General features: G+C 39.9%; 2 protein-coding genes across 2 annotated transcripts in view; both read left to right on the top strand.

Moving 5' to 3' along the window:
* The window catches only part of LOC127094009 (uncharacterized), a 34376-nt gene extending 16810 nt beyond the window's left edge, over positions 1 to 17566 (top strand). The window contains exon 12 of the mRNA XM_051032889.1: positions 17342 to 17566. Within this exon, the coding sequence (XP_050888846.1) occupies positions 17342 to 17566 (225 nt within the window). The remainder of the gene's footprint in view (positions 1 to 17341) is intronic.
* Positions 17567 to 17984: 418 nt separating this feature from the next.
* Positions 17985 to 18380, top strand: LOC127094008 (uncharacterized). Its single transcript, XM_051032888.1, has one exon. The coding sequence runs from the start codon at positions 17985 to 17987 to the stop codon at positions 18378 to 18380; it is 396 nt and encodes a 131-aa protein (XP_050888845.1).

The following is an 18380-nucleotide window of genomic DNA, read 5'->3' as shown; positions in this document are numbered from 1 at the left end:
CACAGGAAGCTTAACTTCTCCAAATACGGCCCACTTTGATCCATCAAATGCCCGCACTATCAGATCAGTGGGAGTCAAGATCAATCCGTCATAATTTAGCTTAGCCAGAGCCTTCTTTGGCAGCACATTCAATGAGGAGCCGGTATCAACCAGCACATGCGAAAGCACGGCCCCTTTACATTCCATTGCTATGTGTAACGCCCGGTTGTGATTCCTCCCATCCACAGTCAGGTCCATGTCAGTAAATCCCAACCCATGGCTGGCATGCACATTAGACACGACCGTCTCCAACTGGTTTATCGTTATCTCTTGAGGAACATAGGCCTTCTTCAAAATTTTCAATAGAGCCTCTCTAAGCCCCTCAGAGCTTAACAGCAAAGATAGGATCGAGATTTTGGAGGGAGTCTGCTGCAGATGGTCCACTAACTTGTACTCAGACTTCTTGATGATCCTTAAGAATTCTTCTGCATCATCATCAAGTTTCTCTCCCGACCCCACAGGCGCCGGTGTCACATCAGGAGTACCATTATTCACTACTGCTTTCCCCTTTGCCCTGGCTAAAGCCTCGGCCTTTTCTTTTTTCTCTTTCTCTCCTTCTCCTCCCCTCAAGGCATCAGGAGCAAACAATCTGCCACTGCGAGTGAAACCGCTGGGACCGGCATTATCCACCTTTGAAACGGTGGTTTCATCCGTAGTCTGCTCTTCCACTTTCTCCCCATTGCAATATACCTCCCCACCATAATGCCATGGCACGACATCATCTTTGTCATATGGAATTGTTCCAGGTACCGTGATGGTAACTGGAGCCACCTCAGCTAGATTTGACAAATCCACCGGATCAAAATAAATTGTTATGGTGGAGACCTCTTCTTTTCCCATATCAGCCCTCTCAATCAGAATACATCCGTGGTCCATCAGACCCTGAACAGTCCTCCTCAATAATTCACACCCATTCTGAACAACAGTGCACTCAGCACAATCAATACCACAGCCCGGGTGAACCCCATTCAGCAACAACTGCCGTTTAACCTCAGCCAACGGAGTCTTCAACTGATCAACAGTAGACAGCCCAACCCTACTCTCCTCAAAAATAGCATTCACCCCCCTTTGACCATGCGCGGGCATGGGATTAGCATTGACATTGGGAGATGGTGCGAAGTTGATTGCCTTCGAATCCACCAGGTCTTGAACTGTGTGCTTAAAAGCTTTGCAGTTCTCTATATTGTGTCCGGGCGCACCTGAGTGAAATTCGCATTTTGCATTCTCATCATAATTGGCTGGCCTCTGATCAGGTCTCAAAGGTGCCAGAGTCCTTAGCTGTACTAACCCCAGATCCATCAACTTTTTAAACAGAAAAGAATAAGTCACAGGCGGCCTGTCAAACTGCCTATCATTCATTCTTCCCCGCACCTGATAACCAGCCCTCTGAGGCCTCTGCTGAAACGGTTGTCTTTGTTGTTGAGGTTGTTGCTGTTGCTGCTGTGCAGGCTGATTATCAGCAGGAATGGTTACCGCAGCAGTGTGCTGAAAGTAACGATCCCTACTGGGTCCTCTCTGAGCATAAACCGCACTGGTATCGCCCTCCTTCTTCCTCTGGCCATTACTGAAGGGCTTCTTTGACCCTGACGAAGAAGCATTACCCCCCTGAATCTTTCCGAGCTTCAGCCAGCTCTCTATTCTCTCCCCTGCTACAACAATATCTGAAAAGTTCGTCACCGGACAACCAACCATCCTCTCGGCGAACGCCCCCTGCAGGGTACCCATGAAGAGATCAGACATCTCTCTGTCAACAAGTGGAGGTTGCACTCTGGCAGCCAATTCCCTCCATCTCTGAGCGTATTCTTTAAACCCCTCATTATTCTTCTGAGACATACCCTGCAGCTGGGTACGACTCGGAGCCATATCAGCATTGAACTGATACTGTTTAAAGAATGCGTCCCCAAGATCCTGCCAGTTCTTGACATCTGAGGACTTGAGCTTGGTGTACCACTCCAGTGAGCCTCCGGACAGACTGTCCTGGAAGAAGTACATCCACAGCTTTTGGTCCATAGTGTATGCAGAGATCTTACGGAAAAATGCTTGCAGATGAGTCTCGGGGCAGGAGCTCCCATTATATCTATCAAATGTGGGCGCTTTGAATTTCTGCGGGATCACAATCCTCTCGACTAGCCCCATATTTGACATGTTGACAACCCCAGGAGTGGCATAGCTTTCAAGAGCTCTGATCTTTTCTGCCAGCAGTTGGATCTCCTTGTTCTGTGGTTGGGCACCATACTGTTCGAACGATTCGTTGTGCATAGAGAACTGATCAGCCTCTCGGTCTTCCTCTCTGTCGTCCTCAACCCCGAAGAAAGGCGGGAACAGACTGTCCTTCATATTCTGACCCGGTTGACCACCCGCATCACCAAAACCAGCGGCATTATTCACTATACCCACTGTCGTTCTCTTGCCACCGTCTCTGGAACCACCCAGCCCCTGGTTGGAGACATCATCCAGGTTGACACCACTATTTGCCGCTGAAGCCCGCTCGAGCTTCTCGACTTTGTCAGCTAGAGCTTTCTGACCAACTGCAAAACCTTGCATGATGTTGATCAGCTCGGTCATCTTGTCCTTCAACTCGAGGATATCTGTGTTCGGGAGATCCATTAGTCTGGGAGTATTGCATCGCGTGAAGTATCTGTGAGGACGTGTTGAGTGCAAAGGTACAACTCTGCGAGCACGAGCAATGATTCCTGAAACAATCAAGCACGTTAGAACGGATACCTGCAAAATAAAATACAAGTTATTATGATCATGCATGAATGCAGTGTTTATCCACATGAGGAACACTTTGTCTCTCGATCCTGGCTTCATCGAGACATAATCTGGCAGCAATATTCTGATATTCATCATTCGATTTCATCATACAGATCAGAGATATATGATTTAGCAAAATACCCCCAACCATGTGTGTGTGCTGTGTGAGTGCATACAGTAAAGCAAATAAAGCTTGGAGATCAACCACCGAATGAAAACAATCATCAAATAGCAAAATGCACAATAAGTGCCATAGTCATACATCACAACTGATACAAATCAGATATAAATCCAATACAATCTTCCAGAATTGGGAAAGAAATACAAGCAAAATGAATTCCGTCAACAAGCCTGACGGTAATCCACACAAATGATAAAGATCTATCCTGATGAGGGTCCCCCAGACGGCCCTATCTCATCAACCATCTTCGCGAACTCTGCGGCGAACCTGAGCTCGGTGTTCTCCTGCTGTAATCTCCCCACCTCCTTCTGGTGAATCTTCATCTGCCTGAAGTAATAATCTCTCTCAGCCATGTAATGATCCCTCTCGGCGATGTAATGATCTCTCTCAGCGATGGTCTTCACATTCTCCGCTTCCTTGATCTTCAGCTTTGCCTCCCACTCAGCAATGAGAACTCTGACTCTGTCATCCCTCTGATCCCTCACGAGGATTTGCCTCCTCTTCTCATCTTCAATGACCTTTGAAGCCCTAGCCAATCTCTCTTTGGTGATGTCGTGCTCCTTTGTTGAAGATGCCAAAGCCTGACTGACCTTCCCATAGTAGGCAGTATCCATCTCAAAGCGCTTTGCCTCCAATGCATGTCGCTTATCTTGATCTTCCATCCTCACTCTGATCTCCTGGTTGGCCGTCTGAATCCGAGCAACACTCATCTCCAATTCAGCTTTCTCCGCCAGCAACTGATCTCTGGCTCTCTTCATCTCGAGGAATTCTTCCATACTGACAGAAGAACGCGGACCCTCAATCATAGGACACCAAGGATCACCTCCCGGAAATGGTAGATGTGTGATCTCAATCCTCTTCCGAAGCCAATCATCGAATAGAGGAAAATACCGGCTGTTGACCTTGCCAAACGGAACCTTGCCCTTTCTTTGAATGTTACGCCATGACCCAGACACCTGCATCAGCTTGGCCTGATTACCCTCAACCGGGAAGTAAAAGGACTCCTGAGTCTCACACTCAAGGGGAGGAACTTCCATAGCGAACCCCATCTGTCTCCTAAGAAGCGTTGGGTTGTAATTAATGCAGCCCTGAACTCCTATAAGAGGCACATTGGGAAAATCCCCGCAGCTATATATAAAATTCTGTCCAGCCAAACCATTATGAGTCCATGCTATATCAGCAACCCGCAAACCCATCAATCTGACCGACCACTTGACCGTAGGATCGAGATGAGCAAAAGCACCTCGGGAAGGCAAATACCCCATAAACCACCTGAATAGCATCTGAGCACAACATCGGATCAGACCACCACGCCGCTTCTCATTCCTGTTATGAACCGAATAATAGACGTCTCCGATCAGAGTAGGAATAGGGTTCCTCTGTATGAACAATCTGATAGCATTATGGTCGACAAAGCTCTTCTGATTAGGAAACAGAATGATCCCATAAACGCTCACAGCAATCAAAGCACAGACCGTCTTCCAATTACCCATAGCAGCATGTTCCTTGGCCTTAGCCTCCAAGAAACTCAAATGAAATCCAGGTAATTTTCCTTTCTCCTTCAAACCCTCCTTGGTCATCTCCGGACTCAAATAAAGAGCGCGAGAAATCCCAAGGACATCAGGCTCTCCCCTAATAGCACAGAAAGGAATCTGATCTCGGATCGGAATACCCAAGATACTAGCATAATCCTCCATCAGAGGCCCCAACAAGTAGTCCGGGAACATAAAACATCTCAAACCCGGGTCATAGAACTGGAGAAGAGTATGAATGGCGCTTCTGTCACTGTCAGTGAGTCTGAAAACCATCTTCAGAATACCACCGTATGCCTCTCTGAACATCCCCACATGGTCGGGTGTAATCAATGCTATCATATCTCTCAACTCGTCGATCTCTGGGTTGAAGAAACTGTAGGCAACATCATCTTTCAAACCGGGCCTCATATCTGAGCAGAAAGTCTCTCAACCAGGATCTCGATCAAAATGTCCCTGCATATGGATAAACATGTGTTAGATGCAGGTAAATGCAAATGTTAATGATGCTGATGAATGAATGCAATGCATTGCCATCCTCCAAGTCATCTGATCAACTGTTGCTCTGAGTCACAACCCTGATCTCTGAACCGATCATAACCATCTGAAGGAATATGTAACCACAAATCCCACTCAAGGGTTCCGAAATAAACGGAACTGAAAGATATATCATCATCATCACCAGACAATCTCTGAGCAGATAACCTCAATCCTCTGAATCGGCCCGGGGAATCCTGAAATAAACGGATCCCCACTGATAAATAACACGGACAGCACTCCGGCGTCTCGGCAATAAATGACCATAAATCCGACTTATAAATATGACTCTGATCAACGTAACCAATAGTCACCATCAAAGTCACCATCTGAACATGCATCTGTAAGAATCACCCTCCCCTCACAGGTAAATTCTAATCAGGTCATCCTAAGGCGGATAATAGTCTCGACAATCGGGCAGAGATACTCAATGGGTTTGCCCTTTCGGGTGTGCCATTGTAGCTCTCCTGAGATCGTCTAAACCAAAGATCCGGGAAATGATCGGTCACCGAAGTCAATAGTTCAGATGAAGTGACACAACCAAAGTGGATACTCCACAGAGGAAGGGCACTATCAAATGAACCTCGTCCGGCTTGTGGTATGTCACATTGCAACAATATGCTGATAAAGCAAATGAGGAACGTGAGACCACACTAATCCTAGGTGTACACTCGGGCCTGGGTTTTAGCCCCACTCAGAACACCCACCCCAAACAGAGGAACCACCTGCACAGAGGACGACAACATGATAGTATGATGCATGCAAATATTTATGCAAATATATACACAACAGAATAATAAATGCAATAAATAAAGCGGCACAAACAACCTAAACTATCCTAGAACGCTAGGAGAGACTCGCTTAGGGAAGATGGACCAGCACAGGTCAACATCTTGTTTCCCCAGCAGAGTCGCCAGCTGTCGCATCCGCGAAAAACAACCGGCGGGCTAAACAAAACACAACACAGAGCCTCCACCATGCGTTATTTATCCCAAAAGAGGGAAAGGAAACGCTCAGAGTAAACCTAGGAAAAAGCATGGTCTCGCGACCAAAGAGAAAGGGATCGGGAGTCGGTTACGCAAGGGGAAGGTATTAGCACCCCTCACGTCCGTCGTACTCGACGGGATCCACGCTCTAAAAGAAAGAAAAGGTTACTAAACAAACATCACACACACACACACCGAAGATAACACAGGTGGGGGAAAGGAGGAGAGGGCTCGCTAGGACATCGCGTCCCATGCCTACGTATCTCGTCTGGAACGAGAATCAGAGCTGCCGTAGTTCGGCTCACGCACGCCAAACAAGACACACACAAACACAGGCAAACATGGAACCCGAACGCCAATCGCTGGACTTACATCGGCTTTCGAACCAAACAAACACACTCAGGATACGGACAGCCAATCGCTGGGCTTACATCCATATCCTGGCACACAAGAGGGCTAACAAGCAAACACATACAAAACGAAAAGAAGGTGCCCGGAGAGACCTCGCACGGTCTCCTGCCTACGTACCTCATCTGGTATGAGGATCAGGGCGACGTAGTTCCCCTGAACGGGAGAGAAATTCTAACCAGATACAAAGGGAGACACACTACTAGGGAGCTGGACTCGAGCCTAGGTGTTATCATGCATCATTGCCCTATGTTAAGGTTCACTACCTACTTGCACAACAGCAAGCTAATCCTAACCAGGAAAAAGCAAAGCATGCAAGCATAAACAAAGCAAAGCAAACATTTCAAATAGCACACACTATATCCAGTCAAAAGTGGGCTCAAACAAAGGATCAGACTGCCAAGGCAAGTCATCTGTACAAGGGTGGTGTTAGCTCTTAACCCTGACATTGAGAGTCAGGGTGAAGCAGATGAAAGGTGAGTGAAGATGAGACTTCACGGCTCTTATCCCTGGCCAGGGAGAGCTTCAGACAAAGGAGCATGGGTCCAGAAAGCGGGAACCCTTCTACACTCAAGACTCTGACTCAACTGTACAATAGTACAAGATCTTGGGTTAATGTCCCAATGCATCAACACAGTGGTGTGAGCAGAGGGACGACTCAACAGAATAGCGGGAGATAGATTGCATATCTCTTTGATCCGCCAATTGCCTCATAGAGGTCTTTACCTGCTTGGGAACAAAGTTAAACAATCACAAACATCGCCTCTTAAGGAGGACTTCAGACAGTTGCCTGGCTAAATAACAAGCCAGGTCTTCCAGACTACATGGAGACAAGAGAGTCTACCTCAACTGGTTTATACAACCAAGCAGCAGCACAGCAAGTTCTTAAAGAACTAAAGCGACTATGGTACCTGAAATCAATCAAGTACAGTTAGTATACCAATCACACAGTCAAAACAGACAAGTTAAGAATCAACAGTCAATACAATCAACCAATGCAATGTGCAAAGCACAATCAACTCAAGTGAGCCAAGCATCCTACAAAATACCAAGTTAGTTCACAATAATTAGCCAAATCAAACTCAATTAACTTGCATCATTCTCCTTTAAGGCATTTGCATCTCAACCTGTAACACAATTCAAAAGTGAGAAACAAGACCACTAGGACAAGCCTAGGGTCCAAAGGAGATGAAAAATTCAAAACAGCAAGTGAAAATTAACCAAAACCAAAATTTATCAAGCAAAAAGAGAATCCAATTGGTCTCACACCAAAACTATGCACCAAATCCATTTCATACACAAAACATGCCAAACTATGCATTTTGGAAACATATTAGAGCAAACAGAATGATCACAATCAAATCAATATCAAAACAGCTCAATAAATCCCACAAAAATTCAAGCTTAAACAGAACACATTCAATGAGTAGCATATCAAATTTCATGTCATTTGGACCAGAGGAAGTATGGAAATTAAATTCATAAAGTTCAGACAAGTTCAAGCAAGCCAACACAAGTCATCAAAACAATCATCAACTTCCATCAATCATAAAACAGTGACAACATATGATAAATGAATAGGATCAAAGCCAAAATGACCTATAATGTGTCTAGAATTCACATGTCAAATTTCACATTCATCCAATCAATAACCAGAATTTCACAAATCAAATGCCAACATGTGTCACAAAAAATCAACAAATGACCAAACAGGGGAGAAAATTCCAATCAAATAGGAAATGAAGCAATCATTCCAGAAAAATTCTCATGTGATCTCAACATCCATATGCTCAATCATGCAAAAGTTTAACTCAATCCAATGTCCCTAAGCACATCAAATAAAATCATGAAATTCACCAAGCATGGTGTGACACAAATTGTCACACCTCTAATCAAAAAATCATATCTCATCAACCAGGGATCCAAAAATTGCAAACCATACATCAAAATCACCAGAAAAGAGTCAAGAATAGGCATGCAAAATTTCATGAATTTCTATAGAAAAGTCATCATTTTATGAGTGAAATGGCAAGCATGGTACACAAATGATACATTCAAGCAAACCCTAGGCAATTTATTTTTCCACACGTGCACAAAAATAATAAAAATCATCATAAAAAACTACACATCACAAGGAGAATAATGCAAAAAGTCTCATCAAATTTGGACAAAAAATGAATCACTTATGAATTTTTAAAGATCATGAATCAAAATGATATGAAAAATGAAAAAGAAAATGAAATAATATTGAAATAATGGCAGTTTTGTAATATTCACAGCGAAATCCAAAACACGGTCGTTTCATTTAATGGAGTGGCGCGCTATGATTGGCTGGCGATGGCGGTAAACAACAATTTGAAACAAGCCAAGGCAAAAACGGATTGAACACGGCCTGGAGAGTGTTCTTCATCAAGAACATCAACAAAATTTCCAAAAATCATCAAGAACACATCTCAACCAAAATACACATGCCATACATCAAAATCACCGTCTAATCACGTACATCATGAATATGAAATTATTTTCTCCTAATTCTACTCATGTTAACCGGATCGAGCGAAAATAGGTTTGCACATCAAACTTCCAATCAAGATTTCTCTCTCGATACTAAACCAAATTCAAAACCACGAGTAGCATGCTATCCTATGTTGAAAGATCTATCTAAGCCACATCTTAATTCAAGCAATGGTTGAGATCGAAAATTTACCTTATGGATGAAGCAGATGTTGAATCACGCGTTTCCAAGTCCAAGAAGGTGAAACAGATGAAGATCAACGTTGTGGAAGTTGAATGGAATGAATGCCTCAGCTCAAAACAGCTCCAGCTCAAAGATTCTTCAATTTGCCATGGTAGATCAAGCTTTCAACAGTCACGATTCAGCAACCTTTTGGCCTTGATTTGATGAAACAGTTCCTCAATGATGCATGTAGAAGGTGGATCCAACAAGAACGAGCCAAATTGATGAATAATTTGATGAGAAATGATGAAAAATGTGTGGAAAAAGTTTGGAGAATTGAGAGGTTTTGGAGGGAAAGTTTGTTAGATCTTGGAGAATGAAAATGTGATTATGATTTTCTGTTATAATTATCCTTTTATACCATGCCTTAATCCATTTACTAATCACAATTAGCAAAATCAAAATGAATTAGTGAAATGCATTTCCAAGTGTAATGTCCAAAATGTCCTTTTGCAAAACCAGTCAATGTAACAGTCCAAAACCAATGCAAACAAGTTCTAAATGACATTTGTGATGTGTAGCAATTGGCCTTGTATGCAAAATCCATGTATTTCACAAAATCACCTATTTTCCCACCAATTTTCAAATAATCCACTTGAAAAATGACTTTTTGCCATGATTATTTTTGATGAAATATGATGATGCATCATGAAAGTAAATGTGAAATGTGGTTTGCTCAAAGAAAGATCACCCAATTTGGCCATTCCATGTGAAAGTTATGCCACTTTGAATTTAGGCATTTTCTGAAAATGATTTGATCATAACTTGCCAACCACACATGAGAAATTCATGTTCTTGGACTTTTTGGAAAGGTGAGAGCAAGATCTACAACTTTCATGTTGGACAAAATTTCATTTGAATCATTTTTGGACATGTAATTTTGAGGTGAAAAACTTTCCATTTTTGGCAGTTTCCAATTACAGGTCACTTGCCATTTTTGGAAAGTTTCCATCTGACTTTATTTTCTTCATTCTTGATGTTTGAAATGTCAAATGAAACTTGTTTAGACATGAATGAAGTGTCTCTAACTCTCTCCCACCTCCAAATCCACCATTTCAGGCACAGTTGACCACAGTTGACTTTTCTGACTGATAGATGAATCTGGCTATGCACTGATCAAATTGAGCCTCTAACTCCTGATGAAATGGCTCAATGATGAAACCCTAGCTCCCATAAGCTCAATATAATCATGTAATGATCCCCATATCCATTGTAGACCCCATCTCCTTGACAAACCCTGACTGGCCCAATGCAGATGATTAGGGTTGACCAGTGGTCAAAACCCTAATCTCAAGGCATCTGATCAATCTCTTGGATGATATCAAGACCATGATGATGATGATGTACCATTGCAACCAAGATGAAGATCAATCTCCTTGAGAACCATGAAACCCTAATTTGTACCACCACCCTCAGATGGTTAATGAGCAGTCCAATGAAAACCCTCAGCTTGAATCCCAACCTCTTATCTTCTGACCAAGACTTGGAGGATGACTTGATTAATGTTGCCACATGATATGCCAAGATGCAATGACTAATGACCTAAAAAATGATATGCAATATGTTAAGCTAGTCCCAAGAGAGGAGGGCAAATTTTGAGGTGTTACAGTAAGGATGAGAAATTGTTTCAATAATAAGGGATATGATGGAAGGGTAGAGTGTAGGGACTCATAATCTTCCTTAGGGTTTGTTATTCTTTTATTGATGATGATAATACTATTTTTATATGCAATGATGTGAATTTTAACCATGTGTATTGATATGTTGTTGTTATGATATACTTGAATCAAATGAATCATGTTGAATTTGATTGAAATTGATGATTTAGAGATGATGAATATGATGTTATTGTTGTAATGTGTTGTTGATCTATGAATCTATGAAACAATAGATGAGTTTAGGGTGTGATAACAACAGAAATTGGGATTAATATGATAGATTTTTTTAAAAATAAGTTGTTTTACATAAGGTAGTGTTTGGAAAACTGATTTTTAGATAAAAATAGTAGTATGTATCAACATATGAAGGTCATGTGTCGACCTGTTCGATGCATGCGCTGACCTGTATAGGTCATGCGTCGACTTGTAAAGGTCATGAGTCGACACATGCAGTTAGCACATCAAACAAAATTCTACAGGCTTTAAAATGAGGTATGTGCGCCAACTTGTACATGTTATGCATCGACTCATACGAGTCATGCATCGACACATAACTTCCAGAATGTTTGTTTTGCATTGTTTGACGATTTTGGCCATAACCTTTGATCCGTATATCTAAATGACGTGTTTGAAGTGTTGGAAAGCTAACACTCAGAATTAGTGAAGTGTTACCTATGATGGTGGTGAAGAACCTTGGTGTGCCCTGGTCCTATGGTGGGGATCGGGAGCGAGTAGTCGGTTTCAGGTGGGAATCGATAAAGTGTTACCTATGGTGGTGGTAACTATTTGGTGTATATCTAAATGATGAGTAACTAATTCTAGTGTGGAATTAGTGAAGTGTTACCTATGGTGATGGTGACGAACCTTAGTGTGCCCTGGTCCTATGGTGGGGATCAGGAGCGAGTAGTCGATTTCAGGTGAGAATCAGTAAAGTGTTACCTATGGTAGTGGTAACTATTTGGTGTGCTCTAGTCTTATGGTGGGTATCAGGGGCGAGATGAACCTGAGTGTTCATGAAAGGTACCATATGCATATGAGTCGTTATTGGTGTCATGAGTTATATAGAATTAATGAAATGTATGCATGGAATATGACTTTGTGTGATGATAATGTTATTGCGTATGATGTTGATGATAATTGAGATGTTGTTGTGTATGATGTTGATGATGATTTGGGTGTGAGAATGTGATATGTTATGGTGCATGATTGTGTAGATGTTGTGCTCTACTTTACATTCTATATTGTTTATTATTGAAATGAATTTTCACCCCTTTTATTTGAATGTTGCCTTTACATGGGCTTCATGCAGATACTCAGGAGTAGCATTGCTGAAGCAAGTGGAAGCCAGCTCATGGAGTTGCTTCTTATTTTAGAGATTTGTTTAGTACCGTCTTGCTCTAATCGTGTAACATCGAGTTGGGAACGCTTGTTTTAATTTTATGACATGTTGATGTTGAAGTCGTAAGACTAATTATGTTGTGGTGCATTCTTAAGCATGTTGAGAGGATTGATTATAACTCTCTTATTTGTTATTAAAGTTGAAGTTTGAGACCAAATGTCTTTACTTACCTTATCTTCCATAATTGTTGATGATATTTTTGTTGCGATGATACTTTAAATGGAAGTAAGCATGTGATGACAGGTTTAGTGTGAATTGATGTAACCCGTGTTATAGAGCATGATGTGTTTGTGATGTGTGTGACACCCTTGTGGTTGTGATTTTAATTAAATTATCTGATAATTGTATATGGGGTTTAGAAGGGTATTACACGTATGCTTAACACAAGTTTGGATTTCGAGGCATGATTATAATTTTGAGCTCGGCATCTTCGGGACCATTATATCGGTGGTTGATGCCATATTAGAGTTGAGATATGATTTTAAGCTCGACGTTGTTATGACCACAATATCGGCGGTCGACGCCAAAATGGAGCTGAGGCGTTATGGTTTATAAAACCAAACAATTTATTTGGCTTTAAGGAATTTGGGAGAAATTGTTAAGGACTAATAAAGAAAAATATAAGTTTGATTGTTGGATCACATTGGCATGTTATTTTCTTTCCACACTCCACACTAATGACTAGTTGACGAAGTCCGTAGTGTTTGTAACCATGGAAGATTTTATGTCAATGAAAGATATAATAATTGCCATGATTGATATTGCTTGACTTTTGTTGGATGGAGTCATATTCAGATATTGCACCTGGAATCATGCATTTTCTTAAAATACGGCCGAATTTTAAGAAATTAGTTATTAACCCGAAAGTCGTTTTCAAAGTGTGTTTTTTTAAAATAAATTAATTACAATCACATAATTATTTTTGCCCAAGTTGTAGAGTATTAGATTTATCTGACATTTTATGGGCTACAATCAATTATTATTTTAGTTTGTGAAAAACGGGTTAATCATGATTCTGATGGGGGTGCATAAATAAGCCCATTTGTTGGTTAAGTGATCTTTTTATTTAAAGGTAGAGTATTTGAAAACTAATTGGTGGGGGTAAAAGTGTGAGCTTTAACCTTTGGCCCATAATGGGTATGGACTAGGGTTATATATAATATATAGCTAGGTCCCCTCTGTAATCACAAAAAAATCAAAAACAAAACTGACACCTCCATAACTTTCCCCATTGAGAGTTGTGAACGGGAGTGCGAGATACAGAGGAATATCTGGTCACTCATCTTTTTAGGATTCTGAACCAAGATGACGAGAACGACAACCCTTCTTCTCAAATTATGTCTACAACAAGTAAGTGTTAATGCTCTAATTTCATATAATTGATCAGTGAATCTTTACGCTTACAAATGTTTCAATGTTGCAACATAATCTAGAGTTTTAGTGAGACTCGAACCCATCAATGCTAAAAATAGTGAAGGCAATTGTAACACCCTAAACCCTGAAACTTATTTAAAACTATTTACACAACAATTTGATGTGTCACCAACGACAGATCTTTAAAAACACATCAAATCATTTAAAACTACGCAACGTAAAAACATTTCATAGCAACTTCATAAATAAAGTAGTAAATTCCAAAACACAAAAACTAACATCAACATAAAGCATAACAATATCATGTCCCCGATGTTACACAATCAGAGCACTGAGTACCACTAATGTATAATAACATGATAATAAAGGAAACAAATAGTAGCTCTAACAAACCACTTTCCACACACAACAACAAAGTTTACTCCTAGTTATTTGTGAAATAGCCATGGTGGACAACATGAAGCAAATGGGTGAGAAACAACCTTCGATATGGACAGTGTAGAGAATGTGAAGGTAGAGAAACATACAACATAACACACATTCAATACACAATCAACATCACTATAAATCGCACACCCATTTATAACAATATATATATATATATATATATATATATATATATATATATATATATATATATATATGAAATACGACTAACGACACAACGTGACACTTATTCATGTGGTACAATTATGGACAACACAAGTCCATCTCAGTCTTGAATCCTCACCTTAGGACCAAAGCACGCCAGTTCGTTATTATCACCATAAGTAAAGCTTCATCAATTCCCATATGGAACCAGTTACTCGCTTCTGAATCCACACCATCAGATCAGAGCACACCAAAATTGGACTGAAGCCCATACACCTTGATGCGTGACTTTCAACAACATTCATTATCACCAAAATAAACACAAAAACTATCACTATATAATCACCACGATTATTCATAGAATTATACTCCATACACACCAATTTCTTAACACCTCGATAAATAATAAAAAACACAAAACAACAGCACCACATCAAATGTGTGTGGCATTCAATCATGTTAAATCATTTAGCATTAATTCTTCATTAAGTAAACACAACGATTCACGAAAACTTTCATATATTTCATAACATACATTCCTACAGTGAATATATGTCTACACATCAATTACATCACCAAGAACTACCATGAGGTAGCTCTGCATGTTAGCTCTTCGACGCTTCAAACAACACCTCATTTGGACATACGGAACCAAAGTTATGGCCAAAATCGCAGGGCAATGCAACATAGTTCAAAACAAAAAAATTCAAATTTTGGCCTAAGTCAATCGATTGACATAAAAAAACATTTACATTCTGACTTTCTCAAAACTCACATTTAGAGGTTGCACAATCGATTTTCATAGTTATTTTTTTCAAAAATGTAATGCGTGCAATAGATTGACATATAGTGTCAACCGATTGACACTGTCTTTTTTTTCTTCAAAAAGTCCAGTTTTTTCACATGATCTTCATCCCTCTCCTTCACTAACCCTCATCCATCATTGCAACTTATATTTTTCAAATTCAGTTAACCCAAAATATGAATTGTATAATACACAATATTATTACAATAATCAAACATCTTATAATTCATATATCAATCATGGTTCATGAAAAATTGTCATTCAATTAAATCATCAATTTCACCAACATTCACACTCATGATCAAAGCTTCATATATTCATCAAAGACACAAAATTGCATATGTACAAACATGGTGATATACAAATGAGTCCAGTCACAACCAATCAAATAATCAACATAATCAATCACCAATTTCATATTTGAACACAACAATAACATATCAAAAACAAAATTACACAATCCTAATGAAAGCAAGAAGCTCTTTTCTCTACCCTATCATGCAATACACCAATAGTGAAAGCCCTTTATCCCCACTTACCTTAAATTTCTTTCAAAAACTCCTATTTGGATCAAGTATCTCCTTCCTCCTTCAAGCCCTAGTCTTGCCTTTTTCTCTCAAAAAACTGTTTTCACGTACTGACTACTCTAGACTCCCTCTAGATATGTCTATGATTTAAAATGAATTAAAATGAAATAAAAGGAATAAAAATCAAATCTTTTTAAATAGATCAAATAAAAATTAATCAATTATTTATTTGCTCCTATTTATCTTTTCTGGATATTTTGACACAACAAAAATAAAAGAAGTTAAAATGAATAAAAATAAGGCGCAAAAATGCGTGAAAAATTAAAGTGAATCTATTAAAGTGATCTACATGAAATATAATTCTGGAAAACAAATAGATTTTGATCAAATTTTGCAATAAAAAATGCTCAGTTGAAAAGGCTTAGACGAAATAAAATGCAACCGCAAACGAAATTGAAAAAATTAAACGAGCACCCCGGGTTAACTACATGAACCATAGGTCAATAAAATTGACGTCTACAAGCCCGATCTTTAAATTTTTCACCCACTAAGTTTACGCATATTTGATAATCGATTCAACTGATTTGTATGTAAAACAGAAATTTCATTCTAAGCAAAACTGTATGAAGTTGGATGCATGGAAGTTTAAAATTCCCAGACAAAATTGGGGTATGACACAGACGATAAGGTAAATAAGTAGTTGCTTAGAAACTGAAGGTGGCGTTGAGGTTGTTCTTCTTTTTCCTGTTTGATGCGATATTTTGATTTCGTTGCTCTGATCTATAACACTGGGCGGGCGAACATTTTGGTCTTATTATTTGTTATTTATTTTGAAGTTATTAATGTTGAAGGCGCTTTGCCATAACCATCTTTTATGTTATGAGACTTATTTGGTTGTTGAGTTACTTTAATTGAATTATTTCCGTTGCAAAGAGTCTATGTAAAGGTGAGAAAGTGATGTCAGGTGTTTAAATCATTGCATGTTTTATATAACTTGTGTTACGCTGCAGGTTTATGTTATGTTTGAGTGATGCCATATGTGTGTACTTGTTTTATATTTGCATTATTTTGTGTTTTAGGGTTTAGGGTGTTACATAATGGTATCAGAGCCTTGTTGATCCATCCGGCCAGGTTTTTGACATGCTAATTGTTATGTTGTATGTGACATGTATGTATACATTGTCAATTGTTTCTTCTAATATCTATTTGTTGGTGTGCGGAGCAATTGCTGGAAGAAACGATCACGCAATTGTTGTTGCCTTGGAATTAGTGGCTTAGGCACTGCATGGTCAGCAAAATCATCAAGTTACTGATGATGAGTTCCGTGGGCTGGATAAATTTCAGAGAAACAAGTCACCGACTTTGAAGGGGTGATATGATCGGGAGGGTGTGCAAGCATGGCTCGAAGAAATTGAGAAGATTTCTCAAGTAATGGCTTGAACTGAAGTTTAGAAGGTGCAATTTGGTACTCACATGTTGTCTGAAGGTCGAAGACTGGTGGGATAATGCACGCCAAAGACTGGAGGTTGTTGATACTGAGATTACTTGGTCTATGTTTATAGTTCATTTCCTAGAGAAGTACTTTCCTTATGATGCACGCAGCAAGAAGGAGATACAATTCCTCGAACTAAAGCGGGGAAATATGATAGTTGTTAAGTATGCTACCAAGTTCGAATAGCTGGTGTAATTTTGTCCATGCTATAATGGTGCGGCTGCTGAGGGGTCAAAGGGCACCAAGTTTGAAAGCAGACTACATCCTGAGATCAAGTAAGGTATTAGTTATTAGGAAATTCGTCGATTTCCTATGCAGGTGAATAAGTGTAGGATATATGATGAGGACAATAGAGCCCGTTCTTCTTACTATAAGAGTCTTAGTGAGAAGAGACTGAAGGACTGGTATCATGGGAAGCCGTATAGTGCTCAAGCTGACAAAGGGAAGCAGAGGGCTTCAGATAAGAAAAGGCCAAATGGGGGAGAGACTCATGCTTCTATCAAGAGTTTCAAGTGTGACGAGTTAGGCCACCGTGAAAATTAATGCAAGAATAACATTTTGAGGAGCTTCAAATTTGAAAGACATATCACCATCTTGCAGATTGTAAGAGTGTTGGGCCGAATTGTTATAACTACGGCGAAAAGGGTCACATTAGTACTAATTGTCAGAAGCCAAAGAAAGTTTAGTCTGGAGGGAAATTTTTTTCTTTGACTGAATCAGAGACTACTAGCTCAGACAAATTGATTCAAGGTATGTGTTTTATTAATAGTATTATGCTTATTGCTATTATTGACACGTGTGTTACGCATTCTTTTATTTCGCTTAAATATGTTGAGATATTGGGTTTGAATTGTTTGCTATGGTGGGGAGTATGATTATTAATACCTCAGTTAATGGTTTGTTGATGACTCCATGGGTGTGTTTCAATTGTTCGCTGAATATTTAGTGTAAGAGTTTTGGGATGGACTTAGTTTGTCTACCATTGAATCAGATTGATGTTATCCTTGGAATGAACTGGTTGGAGTTCAACCATGTTGATATTAACTATTTTGACAAGTTGGTGTCATTTCTAGAGTTTGATGCAAGTGATGAGTTATTTGTGTCAGCTAAGCAAGTGGACAAGCTCATGAAGGATGACGTTGAAGTGTTTATGATACTAGCTTCTATGAAGGCTGAAAGGAGAGTTGTGATTGATGAATTACCAGTATGGTGTGATTTTCCGAAAATGTTTCCTGATGATATCAGTGATTCACCGTCAAAGTGCAAGGTGGAGTTTTCTATAGACTTAGCACCTGGTACTAGTCTGGTGTGGATGGCTTCTTATAGAGTGTCTACTCTAGAGTTGAGTGAGTTGTAG

This window comes from Lathyrus oleraceus, chromosome 6, assembly GCF_024323335.1.
Source record: "Lathyrus oleraceus cultivar Zhongwan6 chromosome 6, CAAS_Psat_ZW6_1.0, whole genome shotgun sequence".
Taxonomy (NCBI): domain Eukaryota; kingdom Viridiplantae; phylum Streptophyta; class Magnoliopsida; order Fabales; family Fabaceae; genus Lathyrus; species Lathyrus oleraceus.
This window is presented reverse-complemented; position numbering and strand designations above follow the sequence as displayed.

Bases quoted from the DNA above. Each gene is read 5' to 3' on its own strand.
- LOC127094008 (XM_051032888.1), top strand. From the start codon at position 17,985: ATGGACTTAGTTTGTCTACCATTGAATCAGATTGATGTTATCCTTGGA.